The 21,971-nt window shown below is 69.0% G+C and overlaps 2 protein-coding genes across 3 annotated transcripts in view; one reads left to right on the top strand and one right to left on the bottom strand.

The window, feature by feature from the left end:
- The window catches only part of RNF115 (ring finger protein 115), a gene marked incomplete at its 5' end in the record, with an annotated part of 8,381 nt that extends 740 nt beyond the window's left edge, over window positions 1–7,641 (top strand). Inside the window, 7 exons of the mRNA XM_080569727.1 lie at window positions 65–1,099; window positions 2,180–2,391; window positions 2,880–2,951; window positions 3,153–3,225; window positions 4,708–4,801; window positions 6,068–6,183; window positions 6,323–7,641. Of these exons, the coding sequence (XP_080425853.1) occupies window positions 65–1,099; window positions 2,180–2,391; window positions 2,880–2,951; window positions 3,153–3,225; window positions 4,708–4,801; window positions 6,068–6,183; window positions 6,323–6,454 (1,734 nt within the window). The 3' untranslated portion in view covers window positions 6,455–7,641. The remainder of the gene's footprint in view (window positions 1–64; window positions 1,100–2,179; window positions 2,392–2,879; window positions 2,952–3,152; window positions 3,226–4,707; window positions 4,802–6,067; window positions 6,184–6,322) is intronic.
- An 876-nt stretch (window positions 7,642–8,517) lies between these two features.
- On the bottom strand, window positions 8,518–21,878 carry ITGA10 (integrin subunit alpha 10). Of its 2 annotated transcripts, none has more exons than XM_080570049.1 (30): window positions 21,385–21,878; window positions 19,750–19,861; window positions 18,972–19,078; window positions 18,787–18,866; window positions 18,553–18,667; window positions 17,802–17,929; window positions 17,201–17,349; window positions 16,973–17,123; window positions 16,668–16,833; window positions 16,453–16,526; window positions 16,030–16,174; window positions 15,403–15,551; window positions 15,165–15,308; window positions 14,514–14,717; window positions 14,218–14,351; window positions 13,776–13,942; window positions 11,621–11,763; window positions 11,406–11,513; window positions 11,220–11,305; window positions 10,981–11,122; window positions 10,623–10,715; window positions 10,453–10,529; window positions 10,264–10,347; window positions 10,075–10,159; window positions 9,870–9,983; window positions 9,680–9,781; window positions 9,450–9,563; window positions 9,221–9,316; window positions 9,013–9,126; window positions 8,518–8,926 (listed from the first exon to the last, which is right to left on the bottom strand). In XM_080570049.1, the coding sequence occupies exons 1-30, from the start codon at window positions 21,542–21,544 to the stop codon at window positions 8,867–8,869; spliced, it is 3,603 nt and encodes a 1,200-aa protein (XP_080426175.1). In that variant the 5' UTR covers window positions 21,545–21,878; the 3' UTR covers window positions 8,518–8,866. The 2 variants fall into 2 exon arrangements, with proteins under 2 accessions (XP_080426175.1, XP_080426174.1); XM_080570048.1 differs by having other exon boundaries at window positions 18,787–18,875.
- Between the last annotated feature and the right edge of the window lie 93 nt (window positions 21,879–21,971).

Below are 21,971 nucleotides of genomic sequence, written 5' to 3' on the forward strand. Positions count from 1 at the left end.
AGCGGGGTCGAGGCCGCCGAAGGGGAAGGAAGGCGCGCGGGGGCTTCGAGGCGTGGCGTTTTAGGGCGAAATCCGTTATTCTGGGGAGCGGAGCTCACGTCTCTTCTCGAAGGACCTTTATTTCCTCCGCCGGCCCCTGGCTCGGCCTTCAGCCCTCTCAAACCTCACAGCTCGAGCCACGAGAGAGAGAAAACCCCCCCCCTGCGGCCGCCGAGCTCCCGCTGGGGGCACGGCCGTGGGCGCCGGGCACCCCGCAGAACCCCTCCGCCCCCCCGCCACCGGGGGTCCCGAACGTTGCCGGCTGGGTGCCCGCCGTGCTCGGGCCCGGGCCTGGCGCCGAGCGAGCGGATTTCTCGGTCGGGCGGCGGCGTGCGGGCACGAGGCCGCGGGTCTGCTCCCCGGGGGGAGCCCTTCCGTCCCCGGGGACCCCCCTCGGAGCTGTGAGACCCCCGGCTGGAGAAGCGCCCCCCCCAGCTCACTGCGGTCTCCCTCCGGCACCACAGGTCCCGCCGTCCCGTCCCCCCCCCCGTCCCCGCGGAGCAGAGGAGCAGCGAGAGCTACTCGCCCCGGCGCGGTGGTTTGGGCTCTTCCTCCTCCTCCTCCTCCTGCTTCTCACCGCACGCGTTGGCCCCAAATCCCCGAGGGAAAACGCCGCCGCCTGCGGGGCGCCCCCCGAGGCCGGGCCGCTTTTGGGGTCCTGGGGTTGGGGGGGTGGGGGGGGAGGCTTCACGGCTTGGAGCAGCACCCGAGGCCGCGGGGTCCCCTGCACCCGCTGGGTCCACGGCAAGCAGCAGCAGCAGCACCGGCGGCACCGAGCACCCTCACGGCACGGCCGTGCCCCCCCCCCAACCCCCCCGGGCGGTGCATCGGGGGCCCCGTGGGACGCCCCGCGCCCCTGCCCCGCAGCAGGAGCAGCTCGCACGCCGTTTGCTCGCCCCTCTCTCGCTCGGGGCACGCGGGGGCCGCGCTGCCGGCGGGGCTCCCGGCTCTCCTCACGGTTTTCGGGGCCGGGGGGGGGCCCTGCTCTCACCGGCTCTTCCTCTCCAGTTTTCTAGACGGCAGCGGCATAGACGACAGCCCGTCCACGCAGTTCGCAGAGGTGAGTTTGGCTGCCTTGTCTAAAACCAGCCCGGGAGAGGTTTTCTGGTCCTCCTCCTCCTCTTCCTCCTCCTCCTCCTCCTCGGAGCAGGGCTGCGGCTTCTGAAATCGCCCCAGAAATGCCCGAGCTGCGCCGAGATAAAGCCGTCTCTCCTCCGAGCCCGTGCGCCGGCTTACAGAGAGCTCCGGGGTGCCCCCGGATGAGAGGCGCTGCGTAAATTTGCGTGGCTCTGGGGATTGACGAGGAAGGAAATCCCTCTCCCAGCAGCGGGCTCGTCTGCAGGGTGCTGATTCAAAGAAAAGGTCACGGGCGCGGCTTCTCCCTTCCCTCCGACGCCAGATTGCAGCAGGCGACGCAAGAAGTGAGCTAGTTCGGTGTGAAGTGGCAACGAGGCTGCTCTGATGGCGTCGTAACGCGATGAGGGTCTAGTACGAGCCGGGAAGGAGCAGCCCTCGCGTTACGCTCCGTAGCCTTTAATTACTTAATTAAAGCCGAGGGCGCTGCTCCCTCGGACACCGCTCCTGCCCCGGTGTCAGAGCAGAGGTGCGGGGCGTGGGTTCTGCCCTTAAAACCCCCCCGATCCCCCCGTAAAACCCCCCGATCCCCCCTAAAACCCCCGATCCCCCCTAAAAAAACCCTGATCCCCCCTAAAACCCCCTGATCCCCCCTAAAAAAACCCCGTTCCCCCCTAAAACTCACCGATCCCCCCCTAAAAGCCCCCGATCCCCCCTAAAACCCCCCGATCTCCCCCTAAAAGCCCCTGATCCCCCCCTAAAACCCCCCGATCCCCCCTAAAATCCCAGCCTCGCACCGCCTCGGGGCGGCTCACCAGAACCTATATCCCGCTGGGACCCGCGCGTAGCAGGAGGGAGCCGCCGTGCCGGTCCTCCCGGGGGCGGCCCGGCCGATTAGCCGTAATTAAGCGTGTTTGCCGGGCTTTTTGATTTTTCCGGGAGCCGCGGCAACGGCAGGAATTGGCTCGGTTGCTCCCGTCGAGGTGGAGCCCCCTTCCGCCGTGCCGGCTCGCTGGGACGGGGGGTGACGGAGCCGCGCGCTTTGTGTCCTCCCCCCCCTCCCCAGCTTTGGGACCACTTGGACCACACGATGTTCTTCCCCGACTTCCGACCCTTCCTGAGCAGCGGCTCGCTGGACCAAGACGGCAGGGACAACGAGAGGGGCCACCAAGCCCACGCCGACCTCTGGGGGCCCAGCCGCCCCCCGCGGTTGCCCATGACGCGGAGGTACCGCTCCCGGGGCAGCTCGCGCCCCGACAGGTCTCCTGCCATCGAGGGGTGAGTGCCCAAAACCCCCCTGGGAACGTCTCGGCGGCCAAAAACGGCCTCTCGGCGAGCAGCCTGGGGAAACGGGGGCCTGGGATTTCGGGTGGGAGCCCCCAGGGGGCCCTAAAAACCCTTGGGTTGGGGTTGTCACACCGCAGGCTCTGCCCCCCGTCCCCCTCGGCGCGGTAGCGGCGTTGGGGGGGGGAGAGGTGGGCCGTGCCGCGGCGCTGCCGGCTCTCGCCACGGGGAAACAGCTCGGGGCTCGGGAAACTCAGCCGCTTGCCGGCCCTCTCGCAGCCCTCCCACGCTGCGCTGAGTTGGCATCCCTCCCGCCTCCTCCCGCGCCCGTCTCGGGGCTCGCCCTCCTGGGGAAGGGCTTCACCGAGGCGTGAGCCCGGCCACGATGGGAGCGGGCGGTTCGTCTTCTCGCGGCCCTACCTTGCTAAAACGCCGCCGCCGCGGATTTGCTTGCCCGACGTGTTCCTTTCCGCTTCCCGCAGAATAATACAGCAGATCTTCGCGGGGTTTTTCGCAAACTCGGCGCTCCCTGGCTCGCAGCACCCGTTCTCCTGGTGAGTAGCGAGCACGGCGTCGGCCCTGCCTTTGATCACGGCTCTCCTCGAGCCACCGGTGCGCCCAGTAAGCACCAGTTGCGCGGGAGCTTCCTTCTCCTGGTGTGGCTGCTGGGGTGAGGTTCCTCCGGGTGCTGCAAACCTCGGGGCTGTTTTTTGGGGGGGGTGAAGCAGCTCCCTTGACTCCGCTCCCGCCCGCAGGAGCGGGATGCTGCACTCGAACCCTGGGGACTACGCGTGGGGACAGAGCGGCCTCGACGCCATCGTCACCCAGGTGAGACCCCCGAGACCCCCGAGCGGGCCCGGCTGGGAGAGCTTTGAGCCGTGCCTCCAGGTTTTTGGGCTCTTCTCCCCCTGCTCTCCTGCCCGGTCGGTTCCACTGCGGGAGAGCCTCGCGGACAGGGCTGGCGCCGTCTGGCTTGGTGCCCTGCCTTTTTGGGGAGGGTTTGCGCCTCTTTTGGGTGGAAACGCAGCGTTTTAGCTCTCCGCCTTGCCAGTCCGCCCGTGGCGCAGGGCTCACGGGTGCCTCGCAGCAGGCTCGGCAGAGGCTGAAAATAAAAATCCCGTCTCAGCCTCGGGGTCCCGCTCCGAATCCAGCATTTTGTACCCACGAGCCACTTCCCCCTGTGGTTTGGGGAAGGAGCCGAGCACGCTGCCGTTCCCCCGCAGCCTCATCTGGCTCCCTTCGGGGACCGGGGGTGCCCAGCTCCATCCCCGGCCTCCTCCAGGGCGTCGGCGTCACCGGGACGGGACGGCGGAGCGGGCGGCTGCCGTACCGGGAGCTAATTTGGCTGCTGCCGTGGTGCTGACGCCTCGGAAGGCGCCTGCCAGAGCCATCTGCTGCCGTTCAGAAGCAGCCCCCGGCTCCCACACCCGTCTCGCCCGCCTTGCTCACGCTCCCCGAAGCGCGGCGGCGCCCGGTGGCTCCGTGGCTGCGGCCACCGGCCCTGCCCGTCCCGGGGCTTCGCGTCCCGGGTGTTTTAATGCGGCCTGGAAAGGGAACGGGGCTCCCCCGAGTGCTGCTCCCAGCTCTGCCCCGACCCCGTGCGAACCTGTCGGAGCTGATCCTGGGGCGAACCCGGGTCTCAGCAGCACGAAACGCCCGTGAGGCAGTCAGGGAGCTGTAAGGCGAGGGAAGAGGCGCCGCCAGCGCCGCAGCTCGGGCCCAGCCCCCGTTAAGCCCCAGAGACTCCACGCTGGGGATGGAAACCCCCGGGGGAGTGGGGTTAAGCCCCTGGAGGTGCAAAACCCCCCAGGGGAGCGGGGTTGGGTACGGCCGCTCCTCGGCTTGGCGGCAGGGCCGGCCTAAAGCAGCTCCTCGTGGCTCCCCGCCGCCCTTGGGGGGGCTCCTCTCTCCTCCTGACACCCCGACCGAGGCCTGGGGGAGGCAGCAGGCGCCCCGTTCCCTCGGCTGAGCAGCACGAGGCTCTTCCCCTGCCCAGAACATCCCCTTTGGGTTCAGGGTCCTCCAGGCCCTTCGGTGGGAGGTGGCAGCGAGGCGCGAACGCTGAAAGTGCGGCTGCAGGGCAGGGAAATCGCCTGCACCCGGGATATCCAGCGGTGCTAGGAGGAAACGGCGGACGGGCGGAGGAAATAAAGGAGCCGTGAGGCGGCGGGGGGCGGCCGGCACTTCGGGGACGGGTCGGGGATGTCCCCCGGGGACAGCCGGTGCCGAGCTGCTCGTGCCTCGGTGGCTGGTGCCGGGACGCGGCGCCGTGCCCGTAGCCCCGAGGACAGCCGGGTGTTTCCTCCGCAGCTCTTGGGACAGTTGGAAAACACGGGACCACCCCCGGCCGACAAAGAGAAGATCTCCTCTCTGCCCACAGTGACAGTAACTCAGGAACAAGTCGGTAGGTGAAGCCAGCCTCGGCTCCCGGCGCTTTGGTGCGTGCGTGGCTCGGGCGCAGTCTGGTTTGGTGCCCGAGTCCCCTTCCTCCTGTGAAGGATCGGCCCCTTTGTGGCGACCTCGTGTCCCCAGGCAGCTGCTGGTGCAGGAGGGCAGAGGGCAGCACTGCTCCTTCCTCCCGAACCGCTGCCGGCTGGGGCGCCCCTGACGTTCCTCCTGCTGTCACCTCCGGTGCGCTCCTTGGGCTCCTCGTCCCCCATCTCTGCCGGTTCAGGCCCTCGGCAGAGACCTTCCTCCTCCTGCACAGCGTTTGCGCCGCCTCCTCGGCCTCCCAGTCCGCTGGTTGCTTCGCCCTTCTCTAGAACCTTCCGTTCGTACCGCTGCCGATGGTCTCGTTAGGGCTGGGCTTGGTGCGTGTCGCGTTCTCCCCTTGCAAACTGGCTCGCGGCAGGGCCGGTGGACGAGGCTCCGAGCATGTTCCTGCCGAATTGCTTCTGAAATGTCATGTAAGACCCGCAGGTTTTTGTAACGTAGCTGGCAGCGGAGACCTGTGGGCTTTTTTTTTTTTTTGCAGTGTTTATGGTTTTGCAATTAGCTCGCCGAGGGGATTTTTCTCCCCGTGTTTGCAGGAGGTTGGCTCCGCCGGCTGCTTGCGGGATCCCTTTCCCACCGAGCTGCTCCGTTAGGACAAGCCGGTTGATTAGAAAAGCTGTTTCCGTGACAGATATTTTTGTCTGGTTCTTTTTATACGCCCGTGGCTCTCATTCTTGTCTGGGAAGCCAGGAAGCCTCCGAATTTCCATGCTGTAATGCTCTGCCCTGCCCTCGTGAATTGACACAGCTCGATCCGGGCAGCCTGGCAGGCGGGAGAGGAGCGCCGGGAGCTTTGTCTCCCTGCTGCCTGCGGTCGGGGCGTCTGTGTTAGCATCGGCCCCGCAGCATCAGGCCCAGGATGAAGGAGGAGGTCAGGTTTTCGCCGTCTCTCCCCGCTGACAGCGCTCCGCAGCACGCTGTGTCCTCGCGGAGCAGGGGGGGGGACGTGCTGGAGGTGTCCGCCACCAGCCTCGCAAAGCCTCTTGCTGCACGAGGAGGTTTTGTCAGCTCAAATACCCCAAATCTGGGGTTAGTCACATAAAGGAGTCCCTTGGGGGAAAAAAAAAAGGAGTCCCTTCGGTACCTGGGTGGTGCGCGCCGCGGCCTGCGAGCACGGTCCTGGCGAGCTGCGGCTCGGCGCCCGCCTCACCCTGCCCCGCTCCGCGCCTCTCTTCCAGATACGGGCTTGGAGTGCCCCGTGTGTAAGGAGGACTACACGGTGGCCGAGCAGGTGCGGCAGTTACCCTGCAACCACTTCTTCCACAGCAACTGCATCGTGCCGTGGCTGGAGCTGGTAAGGGCCTCGCGAGCACCACGAGCGGCCGCGGCTCTTCGGGGCCCAGCCCCGCGCGCCCCGAGGGGGGAACCTCGGGGCAAAGCAGCCCCCCCCCAAAGCCATTTCCCTGAGCGCCCCCGCCGCGTTTCTCTTGCAGCACGACACGTGTCCGGTGTGCAGGAAGAGCTTAAACGGCGAGGACTCGACCCGGCAAGCACAGAACCCCGAGGCCTCAGCGAGCAACAGCTTCAGCAGTGAAAGCCAGCTACACGACCGATGGACTTTCTGACCTCGGGGGCTTCCTCGGGGGGGCTCTGGCCGGAGCGTTCTTACTACAGCTGTACATTGTATTATAATTCAAACAGAGTAGCAGGAAATATAGGGCAGGGGAGGGCACCCACCCCGTGGTATCGCTGCGACGAGTGCTGTCATTTTCCTGAAACGTTAAACTAGCACCTCCGAGCCGATCGCGTCCCCATCGGAATTGCCCCTTTAGTCCCAAATCCAGTCTTTGAGTGATTTGACTTGATTTTATACCTGTGAAACGTGGCCTCTGGAGGGGCCGGGCCGGGCAGGGAGGTTTGTGGCTCTCGTGGGGACCCTGCCTGGGCCCCGGGGTCTCGGCACAGCCTCTGTGCACAGCATCGGAGGTGGGGAGAGCGTCCCCGCCGCCGGCTCCTCTTGGTGACGGAGAAACGAGAAGATTTTCCTCCTCTGGCCCCTTCCCGGACCCCTCGAAGAGTGTGGGTGGGTTTTTTTTCCCCTCTTCTGTTGAATTCAGGCGCTAACGTCTGTAAAGTGGCGCCCCAGGTGTTCTCGGGGGAGGCGGAGGCGCGGAGGGCTCTGGGTCAGGTCTCGCCGCGGCGCCGGTGGACAGAAGCGCCCTCGGGACGCCCGCGAGCCCCCGCTTCTGGGAGCAGGAATGCACGCGCAGGAATTTTTGGTCTCGTTGTGGACTCTTCTTCCTTTTTCTGGCCCTTCTCCATGTGCCTGTGGCCCCGGGTCTGTCCAAACCTGCCTCCCCCCCCCCCCCCCCCAAAAAAAAAGTGAGTCGTTTAGGATCCTTAGCTGGCTTGTATCATAGGGACCACATCCGCGGCGTCCTGCAGGACAGCGGCCCTAGCTGCAGCCCCTTCTAACGGCAGGCTCCTCGGTGTCTAACACCCCGTCTTAGTTCTCCCTTAGTCCGGTAACTTCAAGAGAATCTCTTTTATTTTTGCGGATTTTTTTTTTCTTTGTTTTTATTTCTTTTCCACTTCTGTAACATCTCACCCGCGCCCCCCCAACTCCTCGTTTTTATCGCCCCGGCGCCGTCTGAGCCGCGTGGCGCCGCCCCGTCCCCGCTCGGCCTGGCGGGGAGAGGGGGGTCGCGCCCCAACACGTCGCCCCTTCGTTGCTGTGACGGTGTACTACGTACACTCGATTTAAACCAGTGTTCTGTTTGCTATGAAGTCAAATAAAGGCCTTTATAAAGAAGAGCAGACCTCGAGAAGGTTGTTGGGGCGGGAGGAGGTGGCCGAGGGGCCGGGGAGGCTGGCGGAGGACTAACGGGGACGGAAATGAGCTCGTGGGGTGTCCAGAAAGGGATTTTTTTGGGCAGATCGGTTCTCCTTCAGGCCCGGGGTGGCAGCAGCTGAGCCCCAGCACAGCTGGGGGAGCGGTGGCCAGGGGCAGGGTGGCCGTTGTGAGGCTCCCCCCCTGTCCCCCTGTGCTGGATGGGGTTGAGAGTGAGCATCGGGAACCCGACGTTGCCTGCTGGGGACTTGGTGCCCCCAGGGTCCCTCCCTTGCATCGGGGTTTGGGGGGAGGAGACCCCCCCCCTGCACCTCTCCCCCTGCTCCTCGTGGTTTTGGGGCCAGGAGCGTCCCCGCTCCACAGCAGGATCCTCTTTGGGAGCCAGTTCCCGGCAGTTGTCGGCAAAAAAAGGGAAAATGTTCAGCTGCAGCCAGCACCCGGGCTGAACGTTTCCCTTCCCGGCTTTGTCTCGTTGCTTTTTCCCCCTTCTTTAGCGTTTTGTGCTCCCCCGAAGAGCCCTGTGCGGGCAGGGGGAGGTTTTGGGGTGCCACAGCCCCCCAGTGACCCCTTTGGGGTCTGCTCTGGGTCCCCTCCTGCGCCCCCGAGGCTTGGAAAGGGCCCGAAGTGGAAGATTTCCTCCCTTGGCTATCCCGGGAACCTCAGGGCAGCGCCGAGAGACCTCGGCGGGGGGGATTTGGGGCGCCAGGGGGGCCGCGCACGGCTCCCTCCCCTTCACACGTGGTGCTGTGGCACCGGAGCCTTTTGGGGCTCCCATTTCTGAACCCCCCCCCCAAGGCAGGGCAGAGCGCCGGCGGGTCGCACACGCGGGAGCACCTCCACGGGGCCGAGCTTTATTGGTGGGGCCGCTTTTTTCCGGTGGTCGCCCCACGTCCGTCCCCGTCTGCGCCGTCGCCCCCGCGTCTCCTCGGGGCCGAGCCCGCGTCTCCTGCGCCGCGGCGCCGGCCCCAACCTCACCTGGCTGCGTCCGCGCCAGCACAACCCGGCACCGGCATCGCCCTCGGCCACGGTGGAACCAAAACTGGGGGGGGGTGGGAGGGGGTGGCAGAGTCCCGAGCCCCCCGGCCGTCCCCCGGGGACGGGGAAGGGACCCGTCCCCTCCCCGTGGTGCCGGGCTTGGGGGGCCGCTGGGGCTGGAGAGAGCCGGGAAGCGCGGGGCCGCCACGGATCACTGCTCCTCCTTCTCCTCCTTCTCCTCCGGGAGCTTCTTGCGGGTGAAGAAGCCGAGCTGGGGACGAGAGGGAGAGGATGGAGGGGATGAAGCAGCCCCCGCCCCGTCCTGCCCCGCGACCCCCCCCCCGCCCCAGCTCTCACCCTCCACAGGCAGAAGATGATGAGCGCCAGCAGGAGCAGCCCCCCCAGGATGCTGCCCACCAGGATCCACAGGGAGATGGGCACCCGCTTGGCCTGGATGATTTCAAGCACCGTCTGCGGGGGAAAAAAGGTCCCTGGGGAGCACCGGGGGGGGGGCAGGGTGACCCCCACCCCCCCAGCCCCCTGCCGGGGGTCCCCCAGCTCCTACCTCCCTGCGCTGAGCCGCCTCCCCCAGCACCAGCGCGCTGCCCCCCGGGACCCCCAGCGCGGCCGTGCTGACGATCCTCACGCTCCGGAATTTAGCCTGGAGCGAGGGCGAGAATCAAAGTTGGGGGGGGGGGGGGGTGGGGGGGGGGTTCAAGCCTCGTTCCCCACCCCCATTTTGGCTTGGCTTGGTGTGGGGGGGGGGGGTCCCAAGCCGGCCCCTCGCCCCGCACCGCGCGGAAGAAGTCGTTGTGGACGGCGCGCAGGACGTGGACGGAGACCTCGCCGCCGCGCTCCAGCCGCCCCAGGGCGCAGCTCAGCTCCTGGCACCAGGCGTTGCTGCAGTCCTGGGGGGGGGGGGAAGAGGCGATGTGGGGGGGGGACGAGGCGATGTGGGGGGGGGACACGGTGCGAGGAACCTCCCCCCCAGTCCCCGTCTCGGGGCCGTCCCGGTGCGGCTCACCAGCCTGTCCACGTGCAGCAGGTCTTCGGGGTGCACGGGGACCACGGGGGCTGGCCCCCCCCTGCGTGGCTCCTCAGCGGGGCCGTGCAGCTCGCAGGTAGCCTGGGCGGAGGGGACGGGAGCCGTGCTCAGCACCGGGGGGGGGGGGGGCTCAGGACCCCCCACCCCCCCAGCCCCGGTGAGGCCTCACGTTGTCGGCGAGGACGCGGGTGACGGAGAGGAAGGCGGCGCGGCGGTAGCCGAGGGCCGGCAGGGCCATGCGCAGGGTGAGGTTGCGCACCGGGTAGCAGCCCAGGTTTTGCACCTGGGGGAGAAAGGGGTGAGCACCCCCCCCCCGGCCCCCCCGACCCCCCCACGCCACCCCCTTCTTCCTCACCACCCCTCGCCCCCGTTACCTTCACCGTGGTCTTGAATTCGGGCCCGGGGCTGTGGGGGAAGGTGCCGAGCGGGTGCACCTCGTAGCGGTGCAGGTTGGCCTCGCTGCCATGGAGGGGGGGGGGGGGGAGAGCGGGGTCGGATCCTGCCCCCCAGAACCCCCCACCCTGCGCCCCCGTCCCGGCCCGGTGCCCCCCCCCCAGCCCCACCTGGAGAGGAAGAGGTCGGGCTCGTAGCGGATGGGAGCGGAGATTTGGACCCCGTTGTCCTGCGGCGTGGCCTCGGCGCTGTCGCTGGAGGGGGCGATGGGGCCCGGTGGGGTCTTGGAGAGGACCCCGGGGGACCAGCCGGGGGGGGGGGGCCACGGGGACCCCCCCCAGCTCGCCCTCTGCCCCTACCTGGTGGCCTCCAGGCTGACCTCCGCTCGGCCGAGCAGCACCGAGCAGCTGAACTCGAACTCCAGCGCGAAGGAGACCTGGGGGCGAGGGGGCTGTGAGGGTCCTGGGGGGTCCCGGGGGGGTCCCGGGGGGGTCCTGGGGGGGTCCCGGGGGGGGGCCCGGCCCCCTACCTTGGCCATCGAGCGGAAGACGGGGTAGCTGATGCTGCAGAGCCGGCGGTGGCCCCCCAGCGCGGTGCACTCCAGCTTCACCGGGCTTGTGTCCTGTGGGGGGGGGGGGGGACGGCACCGGGGGGGTCAGGCTGAGGATGTGGCAGCCGGGGGGGGGGGCGTGAGGGGCCCCGTGAGGCTGAGGGGTCCCTCCTCGTCCAGCCCAGGGGGGGCTAGGGGGGGACAAAGGGGTCCCCAGCTCCCAGCTGGGACCCAACTGGGGTGAAGTGGGTCCCCGTGGCCACCTGGGGGGGGGGGGCTGGGCACCCCCCGATCTTTGTCCGGGGGGGTCTTGGGGGTCCGGGGGAGGGGGGTGCACCTGGAGCACGAGGCTGGAGAAGAGCAGGTTGCCGGAGAAGCGCAGGAGCAGGCTGGCGTTGTAGGCGTTCTCGCCCTTGTTCTCCAGCACCACGTCCAGCACCGCCTTCCTCCTGCCCTTGCGCAGGACGTGGGGGCTCTGCCTGCAGCACGGGGGGGGGGGGGCAGGGGGGGGCATTACGGCCCCGGCTGGTCCCGGGGATCCCTTGGGGACCCCCGCGCCCGGCCCCAGCCCCGTACCCGTCCCCGGCGATGTCCATGGCGGCGCGCAGCACCAGGTCCGCCAGGCACTCGTCGTCCTCCCCGCAGTCCTTGAAGAAGGGGATCTGCAAGGGGACGTCGCTGGGTGCTGGGAGCAAAGGGTGGGGGGGGGCACGGGGCCGACCCCCCCACCCCGGAGGAGGTTGTGGGGGGGGGGGCACCCACCAGCTTGCGGACGGTGCCGGGGGATTTCTCATCCAGCACCGGGCCCCTGGGGTCGGCCAGCGCCAGGCGCACGGTGAGGCTGAGGGGCCGCAGGTAATCCGTGGTGTCCTGGGGGGGGGGGGCAGCGGATTTGGGGCAGGACGAAGCCCCTTGGGGGGCTGCAGGGTGGGGTGGGGGGGTGGGGGGGGAGGGATGTGGCCCGCCCATGTGCTCACCAGGACGTGGAAGGGGAAGCGGAGGCAGCTCTGCCTGCCCAGCGAGAGCTCCGCGCGCCGCTGCAGCAGCCGCCGGGCGCCCGAGTCGAAGGCGGCGCGGGCCCCCCCCGCCCGCTCCTCCAGGGACACGTTGTACCGGAGCTCTGCGCGGGGACAAACCGGGGGGGGGGGGGCTGTGGGGCTGGGGAGGGGCTGGGGGCACCCTGGGGTGCTCTGGAGACACCCTGGGGTGCTCCTGGGTCACAGCGGGGTGCCCTGGGACACCCTGGGGTGCTTCGGGGATGCTTTGGGGTGCTCCTGGGTCCCAGTGGGGTGCCCTAGGGACACCCTGAGGTGCTCCAGGGTCCCAGTGGGGTGCCCTAGGGACACCCTGGGGTGCTCCAGGATCACCCTGGGGTGCTCCTGGGTCCCAGTGGGGTGCTCTGGGGACACCCTGGGGTGCTCCAGGGTCCCAGTGGGGTGCCCTGGGACACCCTGGGGTGCTCCGGGGTCCCAGTGGGGTGCTCTGGGGTCCCAGTGGGGTGCCCTGGGACACTCTGGGGTGCTTCGGGGATGCTTTGGGGTGCTCCGGGGGCACCCTGGGGTACTCCTGGGTCACAACAGCGTGCCCTGGGGACACCCTAGGGTGCTCTAGGATCACACTAGGGTGCTCCTGGGTCCCAGTGGGGTGCTCTGGGGTCCCAGTGGGATGCCCTGGGACACCCTGGGGTGCTTCAGGGATGCTTTGGGGTGCTCCAGGGTCCCAGTGGGGTGCTTCGGGGACACCCTGGGGTGCTCCAGGATCACCCTGGGGTGCTCCTGGGTCCCAGTGGGGTGCTTCGGGGACACCCTGGGGTGCTCCAGGATCACCCTGGGGTGCTCCTGGGTCCCAGTGGGGTGCTCCGGGGACACCCTGGGGTGCTCCAGGGTCCCAGTGGGGTGCCCTGGGACACCCTGGGGTGCTCCATGGTCCCAGTGGGGTGCTCTGGGGTCCCAGTGGGGTGCCCTGGGACACCCTGGGGCGCTTCGGGGATGCTTTGGGGTGCTCCGGGGGCACCCTGGGGTACTCCTGGGTCACAGCGGGGTGCCCTGGGGACACCCTGGGGTGCTCCTGGGTCCCAGTGGGGTGCTCCGGGGGCACCCTGGGGTGCTCCTGGGTCACAACGGGGTGCCATGGGGACACCCTAGGGTGCTCTAGGATCACAGTAGGGTGCTCGTGGGTCCCAGTGGGGTGCCCTGGGACACCCTGGGGTGCTCCATGGACCCAGTGGGGTGCTCTGGGGTCCCAGTGGGGTGCCCTGGGACACCCTGGGGTGCTCCAGGGTCCCAGTGGGGTGCTCTGGGGTCCCAGTGGGGTGCTCCAGGGGCACCCTGGAGTGCTCCTGGGTCCCAGTGGGGTGCCCTGGGACACGCTGGGGTGCTCCAGGGTCCCAGTGGGGTGCTCTGGGGTCCCAGTGGGGTGCCCTGGGACACCCTGGGGTGCTCCAGGGTCCCAGTGGGGTGCTCTGGGGTCCCAGTGGGGTGCTCCAGGGGCACCCTGGAGTGCTCCTGGGTCCCAGTGGGGTGCCCTGGGACACGCTGGGGTGCTCCAGGGTCCCAGTGGGGTGCTCTGGGGTCCCAGTGGGGTGCCCTGGGACACCCTGGGGTGCTCCAGGGTCCCAGTGGGGTGCTCTGGGGTCCCAGTGGGGTGCTCCAGGGGCACCCTGGAGTGCTCCTGGGTCCCAGTGGGGTGCCCTGGGACACGCTGGGGTGCTCCAGGGTCCCAGTGGGGTGCTCTGGGGTCCCAGTGGGGTGCCCTGGGACACCCTGGGGTGCTCCAGGGTCCCAGTGGGGTGCTCTGGGGTCCCAGTGGGGTGCTCCAGGGGCACCCTGGAGTGCTCCTGGGTCCCAGTGGGGTGCCCTGGGACACGCTGGGGTGCTCCAGGGTCCCAGTGGGGTGCTCTGGGGTCCCAGTGGGGTGCCCTGGGACACCCTGGGGTGCTCCGGGGTCCCAGTAGCATGCTCCAGGGGCACCCTGGCGTGCTCTAGGATCACAGTAGGGTGCTCCAGGGTCCCCGTGGGGTGCTCCAGGGACACGCTGGGGTGCTCTGGAGACACTTTGCGGAACCCCCCCACCCCCCCAAGACCCCCCAGTGCCAGGAGCCCCGTGTGCCCCCCCCCCCCCCCCGGCGCTCACCGATGTCCCTGTCCCGCTGTCCCCGTGCCCGGGTGGCGGCGCGGAAGCAGACCCTGGCCCGCAGGCAGACGGCGCCGCCGCCGCCCCGCCGGCAGTTCTTCTGGACGACGTTGATGGCCGGGGGCTCCACCGACAGCGTGGTGTTGACCTGGACGATCTGCCGGGAGCTGGCAGCGAGGGGACAGCGTCACACCCCGGGGATGGGGGGGGGGCCGGAATTTGTGTCCCCCCCCCCGTCCCACCAAGGTGCTCCCGAAGACCGGGACCCCTCCCGGGCAGCAGCAGCAGCCGCTCCCCTTTGATCCCCAAGGGGAAACTGAGGCACGGAGCAGGCGATGCCCGTGCAGGAGGGAACCCCGAGGGCTGAGCATGGAGGGGGGGGGGGGGGGGGGGGGGGCGTCCCGGTGCTGCCCCCCCCCCATCCCCCGTCCCCAGCGCTCACCGCAGCAGCACGGCCGCCCCCTGCGCCCCCACGGCCAGGTCCACCAGCCCGTCGCCGTCCAGGTCGAGCCGGGCGTCCAGGCTGCGCCCGAAGTACAGGAGCCCCCCCCGGCCCAGCGCCGCCGCCTCGATGCGCTGCGGGAGGCAAGAGCAGGGCGAGCGGTGGCTTCTCCGCCGGCTCGTACGAGGTTGGGCGAACGCCACCGTGGGAACCCGGCCGGCTGCCGTGGGCGGCGGGACCCCGGTTTGAGCTCACGCACGGGCACCCCCCCCAGCCCCCCCCCCCCAATCTCTCACCTGCTTGTAGTGGGGCAGGAGGGTGCCGGGGGCGCCGTGGTAGACGTAGACGGCGCCGCGGTGCCCGTCCTCCAGCGGGGCCCCCACCACGGCGTCGTTGAAGCCGTCGTGGTTGAGGTCGGGGACGGAGGCCAGGGCGTAGCCGAAGCGGGCGTCCTGCGGCTTCTGGTCGGCCTGCAGCGTCCCGGCGGGGGCCAGCAGCCGCTGCGGGGGGTGGGGGGGGGTTGGGGGTCACAGGGGGGTCCTCGGTACCCCCGCGGTGCTGGGGGGGCTGTCGGGGCCGGGATGGGAAGGGGGAGGGCGGGGGGATCGCCAGGGGTGTGTGTCCCCCCCATACACACACCCTGAGCCTGCTGAGTGCCCCCAGCCCTGTTGTGTGCCCCCCCCATCCCAAAGCATCCCCCACCCCCCACCCCGTTACACCCCCAAACTCCCCTGCATCCCCCCCCAAACCCAGCCAAGTCCCCCCCCACCCCACAACCCCCCCCAACCCCCCCGTTCCACTGCACCCCCTGACCCTCTCATTTCCCCCACCACCCCGTTTCCCCCACCCCCCCGTTCCCCCCAACCCCCCCATACCCCCCAACCCCCCGCATCCCCCCAGCCCCACTGCGCATCCCGAATCCCCCCCCCGTGCCCCCCCCTCCTCACCTGCCCCACTCTGTAGACGTACACCCGCCCCGTCTCCCTGCTCTGGGCCCCCAGGAACATGGGGGCGGCCACCAGCAGCACGTCGGTGACGCCGTCCCCGTCCACGTCCAGGGCGCACACCTCGCTGCCGAAGTAGGAGCCGATCTGGGGGGGGGGGGGCGTGGGGGGCAACGGGGCCACGTCAGGATGGAGCCCGGTGCCGGTGGCCCCCCCCCCCCCACACCCCGCTGGCCCCTACCTGCTCGCCCGCCAGCGCCTGGGCCACCGTCACCGTCCCCGCGGCGCCCATCTCGAAGACGATCACCTTGCCCCGGTGCTGGAAGCGGGGGGCCCCCGCCACGAGCAGGCGCTGCCCCCCCGGGAGCCGGAGCGAGGAGACGGAGTAACCTGGGGGGGGGGGAGAGGGGGGAGAGCCCTGCTCGTGGCGCCCCCCCCCAGGAGGCCAAAAAGCCCCTGGGGGGGGGTTCGTCCCCGCAGCACCGAGCGCCCCTTCGCGTTGGGCATGGCGAGTTTTGGGCACGGCCACGGTGCTGAGCCTGCGCCCCTGGGTGCTGAGCAGCCCCAGGACACCGAGCAGCCTCTGGGTGCTGAGCAGCCCCAGTTTGGCGCCCAGCAGCCCCAGTTAACCCCGCATCCTCGGGGCAACGAGCAGCCCACGCTCCCCTGCACCCACCAGATCACCCCACGTCGGGGAGGGGGGGCACGGAGCACCTTTGGGTGCCAAGCCTCCCCATTTTCCCCCTACACCCCCAGGGTGCTGAGCATCCCTCGGGTGCTGAGGCTCCCCTGTTTCCCCCAGGAGCATCCCTGCTCCGTCCCAGACCCCGGGGCAGGGCGCACCCCCGGGGACCCCCCACCCCGGTACCCAAATACGCCGCGTGGTTCTTCAGCTCCAGCGGGAACTCCGGCTCGAAGGCTTCCCGGGGGGGCACAATGCGGCCGCGGCGGCTCTCCTCCAGCACGGCCCCGTCCCAGTCGTAGGCGCCCACGGCCCCGAAGAGGATCCCGTCCTGGGGGAGGGGGGGCACCCGTGGGGGTGGGCGCGACGCCAGCCGTGCGTCACCCTCACGCGGCTCCCGGTGCGTCCCCGTTCCCCAAAACCACCCCAAAATAACCCGTCCCCTGGCCAGCCCGGGACACTCAGCCTCAAGTGGGGAGGCTGACGCACGGCTGAGGATTATTTTCCGCCTCTGCAGAGAGCCCCCAGGCTGGTGCCCTCCCCCCTCTGTCCCCCTCCCCTTGCTCTGCCGGGGCCGCATCCTGCCCGTGCCGTGCGGCGCAGCCTCACCTCCAGGAGGTGGATGGAGAAACCGATCTGCGACATCTCCAGCTCGAAGGAGCTCTCGTTGTTCCCGTGGGTGCCTGGGGGGGGGGGGGGGGGGGACGTTATTCCTCCTCGGTACCCACGGGAGGGTTCGTCCCCACGGGCCGGGGTCCCCGTGCGCCCCACGCAGCGTCACGGGGAGGGGGGCGAAGCCGGGGCCGGTTTCGGGGTCACGGCACCTTCGAGGCTGAAGATGCGGTCGCCCAAAGCGTCCACGATGTCGTTGAGGGCGGCCTCGTCGGTGACGTTGAAGAAATACTTCTCGTCCGGGTCGCTGGCGATGTACTTGATCTCGCGGATGAAGTCCTCGGGGTCCTGCTGCCGGCGCAGGTAGTGCCCCAGCACCTGCGGAGAGGGCTCCGGCGTCAGCCTGGGGCCGCATCCTGCCCCCATCGCGGCGAGGATGATGAGGAGGAAGGGAGCGGGTCCCTCCCCGCAGCCGGGCAACGAGGGCGGGATGGGGAAACTGAGGCAGGGGGCTCACGGCGATGGCGTAGCGCGTGATGTTGCGCCGCTCGCACTCCTCCAGCGCCTCGGGCAGCTCGTCCCCGTCGTGCGACTCGCCGTCCGTCACCACGATCATCAGCCTGGTGGCGTCCTCCCGGCCGCCCCGCTCGGGGCTGAAGGCTTCGGTGCTGCCAAACGGGACGGGAGGCGTGAGCTGGGGGGGGGGGGGTCCCCATCCTGATCCCGACCCCAACCCGGTCCCCACCAGGCCTGGTGGATGGCGAAGGCCGTGCGTGTCTCGCGGCCCTCCTGCCGGCTGATGTTCCGGGCCGCCTCCACCACCTCCTCCGCCGTGCGGTGCTGCCCCAGCGTCCACTCGTGCACCGCGTGCTCCCCGTACTGCAGCACCCCGACCTGCCGCGGGGAGCGGGGCGCGGGGTCAGCGGGCACAGCCAGCCCCAGGCCCCCACATACACCTCTGGTCCCCCCAAACGTAGCCCCAGTCCCCCTGAACACAGCCCCGGGAGCCCCGTGCACGCCTGGCCCCGCAATTTGGGGCCGTCCAGCCATGCTTCAGTGATTTAAGCCCAAGAGCACAGGAGGTGCCCCCCACATCACCCCCCCGGGGCTGAGTCAGCCCCAGCTCCGGCCGCATCCTGCCCTCCGTGTCACGGATGTGGGCACCCAGAGCCCCTGGGGACGTCCCCATCCTGCACGGGGCAGGAACCCCTCAGGATGTGGGTCCTGTCCCCCCACCCTGCCCGGGGGCCATTTGGGGGCTTTGGCGTTGCCCTGGGGTGCTGGGGGCACCCTGGGCACAACGGTGTCCCCCCAGGGGTGGCATCCCCCAGGGGTCCTCGTGTCACCTGGATCTGTCCCGGCCCGATGAAGAACTTGCTGAGGACGTTGCTGAGGAAGTTCTGCACCTCGTACCAGGGGTAGATGCTGTTGGAGCCGTCGAGGACGATGACGATGTCCATGTAGGTGGAGCAGCCTGCGGGGGGGGGGGACACGGCTGGGGTTGGGCTGGCACGGCACGGTGCGACATGGCATGGCACGGTGTGACACGGCACGGCATGGTGTGACACGGCACGGCACGGTGTGGCATGGCACGGTGTGACACGGCACGGTGTGACATGGCACAGCACGGTGTGACATGGCACAGCATGGCATTGTGTGACATGGCACGGTGTGACACGGCACGACATGGTGTGACATGGCACGGCACGGTGTGGCACAGCACGGTGTGACATGGCACAGTGTGACACGGCACGGTGTGACACGGCACGGCACGGTGTGGCACAGCACGGTGTGACATGGCATGGCATGGCACGGTGTGACATGGCACGGTGTGACAGCATGGTGTGACATGGCACAGCGCGGTGTGACATGGCACAGCATGGCACGGTGTGACATGGCACGGTGTGACACGGCACGGCACGGTGTGGCACAGCATGGCACGGTGTGACATGGCACGGTGTGGCATGGCACGGCACGGTGTGACACGACACAGCACGGTGTGACACGGCCCGGCCCGGTGTGACGCAGCACGGCGTGACACAGTGTGACACCGCGTGGCACGGCCCGGCGCCGGCTCCCACGGGCGCCCCGACTCACGCTGCGCCGTGGGCGCGATCGTCTCCACGGGCCGCAGGTCGCCATCCACGCGGGCACAGACGCCGGTGCTGAAGACGGAGGTGCCGCACTCCTGGGACCACAGCGGGGCGCAGGCCTGGGGGCGGATGGGCACAGACCGTGGTCGAGGGTAGGGGGGGGGGCACACCAAGCACCCCCTTGCCCCCAGCCCCATGCACGCACCCCCCCAGCACCCTTGGGTGCCCCCGCGCTCACCACGAAGCCGCCGTCCTTGCTGTCCAGGAGCGTCATCCCCAGGTGCATGTTGCGGCTGGGCAGGGGGGAGCGCTGCAGGGCTGCAGTGCCTCGTGGAGGGAACCCCAAAAAATCAAACAGTGACCCCCGGGACCCCCCCACACCCCCCCACGACCCCCTCTGTCCCCTCCCAGCCCCAGTGGTACCGAGGTTGGCTTTGGCACACGTGGCGTTGGGCGAGCCCACGCGGCACTTGTAGACGTCCCCGCGGCGGTCACCCTCCGGGCCGTCCCAGGGGGCCCCCACCAGCAGCCTGCAGGGATGGGAGACATCGGGGGGGGGGGGACACGACAACACCGCCCCCCCCTCCCCGCCCCAGCAGCACCCATCGGCTCTGGGGGCGATGGTTTGAGGTCACCCAGCTCCGGGGCGCAGCTCCAGAGCCCCCCCAGGGGCACCCGCTCGCTGTGCCCGGCCCCCCCACGCCGCTCCCTTCCCCCCCCGACAGCTCCCGCCTGGGGCTGCCAGCGGCTTCCGTCCGTCTGTCCTGCCTCGGATCCGTCTGTCCTGCCCGTGGGCTGTCTGTCCTGCCTCTGATCCCTCTGTCCGCCCTTTGATCGGCGGCCAGGCGCGCATGGGGCCCCCCCCCGGGCTGAGCAATTTTCGCCTCCCCCCAGCTGCCCCCCGGCCAAAGCACGAAAGCAGGGCTTAAAAACGGATTTTTTTGGGAAAACAGCGAGGGCACGTGCACAGCCAGCGCCCTGCCTGCTCCCCCTCCCTGCCTGCTCCCCCTCCCTGCCTCAGTTTCCCCTCCCCATGGCACTTCCACCGTGCACCCCCCAGCCCATTTCCGGGCTTTTTGGGGCTCGCACGACCCCAAATCGCTGCGGTTTCTCCTCCCCCCGGGGATGCGAGACCCCAGCCTGCAGCCGAAGCCGGGGTGAAGCCCGCCGGGGGTCCCGGTGCCACGCGGGGGCCACTCACCACCGGTCCCCGCCGGCCGCCCGCTGCAGCACCTTGTACCCGAACTGGGCCTCGGGGGGGCCGTGGAAGAGGCGCGGGCTGCTCACGTCGATGTTGAACGCCCCGCACAGCCCTGGGGAGACGGCGAGCGCTGGGGGGGGGGCACCCACGTCCCCCCCTGCACCCACCCCTCTCCCTTTTGGGGCCCGGGAACCGGGGAGGAACCAGGGCCATGCCACCAGCCACAGCCCCACAATTAGGCAGGGCGATGCCCCCCGAGCGTTTCGGGCAGTGGCAATTAGGTGGGAGGGAGCGGGGCCGGGTGGGATCCGGAGCGGGGCTGGGTGGGATCCGCCGCAGCCCCTGGCCCTGCGCCCAGACAGCGGCCCGAAGCCTTCCTGCCCGCCGCCCCCGCCCCGGCCGCGCTCCCCGTCTGGGTGAAAAAGGGCAGGAAAAGGGGGCGAGCATGGCCCAGGGGGGGCGAGCATCTCCGGGGGTGTGGGACGGAGCTCAGAAAGTGGCGCTGAGCACCCACGTGTGGCTCTGAGGACCCCGCGTCCAGCACCGAGTGCCCCGTGTGTAGCAGCCAGCACCCCACAGGTAGCTCTGAGCGCCCCAAAGGCAGCCCCGGGCACCCCAAAGGCAGCCCCGAGCACCCCAAATGCATCCCTGAGCACCCCAAAGGCAGCCCCGGGCACCCCAAACGCAGCTCCGAGCACCTCGAATACAGCCCCAAGCACCCCATGTGCAGCCCCAAGCACCCCAAACACAGCCCCGAGCACCCCGCATCCAGCCCCAAGCACCCCGGGAGGCTGCCGGGTGGACAGGGCGATGCGGGACGGTGCCTTTTGGGGACAAACAGAAGCTTTCTGTTTTTTTGTTGGTTTTTTTTTTAATCCAAACTTAAAACGCGTCCAGATGTGATGGAGCTGGGCTGCCCCCGTCGCGGACGGAGCTGCCAACCCCCCCCCCTCCTTCCAAGCGGAAAAGAAAACCCTTTTTTGTCTCTTTTTCCCTGAAATTGGGAAATTTTCCATAGACGGTTTCCTTTAGTTCCTTTCTGTGGGGTTTGGGTTCCTTCCACACCAGCACTGCCCCCGTCCCGGGACGCGGGGCACGATCCTGGGGGGGCTTTGGGGTCCCTTCCCAGCAGGGCAAAGCCAGAAATAACTCACAGAGGGGGGATGAGGGAAAAAAAAGGGTGTTTTTTTTCCCCAAAAGCCATGCCGGGGGTCCTCCGGGTGGCATTCCCATCTCGCCGGGTGCCGGGTTAATGGGTGGCCCCGAGGTTAATGGGTGGCTCGAGGTTAATTGGTGGCTTGAGGTTGGTTAATGGGTGCCTCGGCTCGGGAAGGGTGCCCTTTGGAGCCAGGCGCCCCGTGCCCACCCCTTAGGGTCCCCCATTTCCCCCCTTCCTTACGGGATTTTCCCACGGGCGCCCCAATCCCTCGGGACACGCCGCGCCCCAGGAGACCACAACCCTCCGCAACGCCAAAAAAAAAAAAAACGAAAAGAAAAATCACCCCCAAAAAACGCCAACTCAACCCCAAAACCTCTTCCCCGACACCGCAGCATCCCCCAGATGGAACCGGGCGGCTCCGAGGCACCCCAAAACCCCCCCGGCCGGGGGGGCTGCGGGTGGGCTTCGGGCATTACCTGGGAGCAGCAGCAGCAGCGCGGGCAGCAGGCGCGGGGGCCCCCCCATGGCCCCAGCCGCTCGCCGCCGGAGCAGCTCAAAGGTGACTCTGTCTCCGGCTGGGCACGCACCGATTTTTTTTTTTCTTTTTAATATATATTTTTTTTCCTCCTCCTTCATCTTGGAGACGTTGCAATTGGCTGCTAAAAATAAACGGCCGGGCCGGGCGTCGCGGTTTTTTTTTTTTTTCTTTTTTTTTTTTAGGGGGACGGAGTTAGGAAAAAAAAAAAAAAAAGAAATTTATGCAAAATTGGAGAAATCGACAAAAAAGGGAGAGGAAAGAAGGGGGGGCGCTGGGCTGCCCGTCGGGGCAGGGATGCTCGAGGAGGTTTGTCCCATAGGGGGGCACACCGTGCCCACTCCCCGCTCCATCCATCCCCCCCCCAGGGCAGGATCGGGCCCCCCCCGGGCGCAGGGTGGATGGAGGGACGGGGCCACGTCGGCCGGGCGACACCGCCACCTCCTGGACGCTGTCTCCATCTCCTGCCCTCCTGCGAGCCTTTGGGGACCTCGGTGCCCCCATCCCAGTTCGCCACCACTTGGGGAA

This window comes from Anser brachyrhynchus (assembly GCF_964034855.1).
Source record: "Anser brachyrhynchus genome assembly, chromosome: 28".
Classification (NCBI taxonomy): Eukaryota; Metazoa; Chordata; class Aves; order Anseriformes; family Anatidae; genus Anser; species Anser brachyrhynchus.

Coding starts and splice junctions, on each gene's coding strand:
- ITGA10 (XM_080570048.1), bottom strand. CDS start 21,544: ATGAAGGAGGAGGAAAAAAAATATATATTAAAAAGAAAAAAAAAAATC. Junction 10,716..10,980: donor TCTCCAGCCTCGTGCTCCAG/GTGCACCCCCCT, acceptor CCCCCCCCACAG/GACACAAGCCCGGTGAAGCT. Junction 9,782..9,869: donor CCCGCGTCCTCGCCGACAAC/GTGAGGCCTCAC, acceptor CCCTCCGCCCAG/GCTACCTGCGAGCTGCACGG.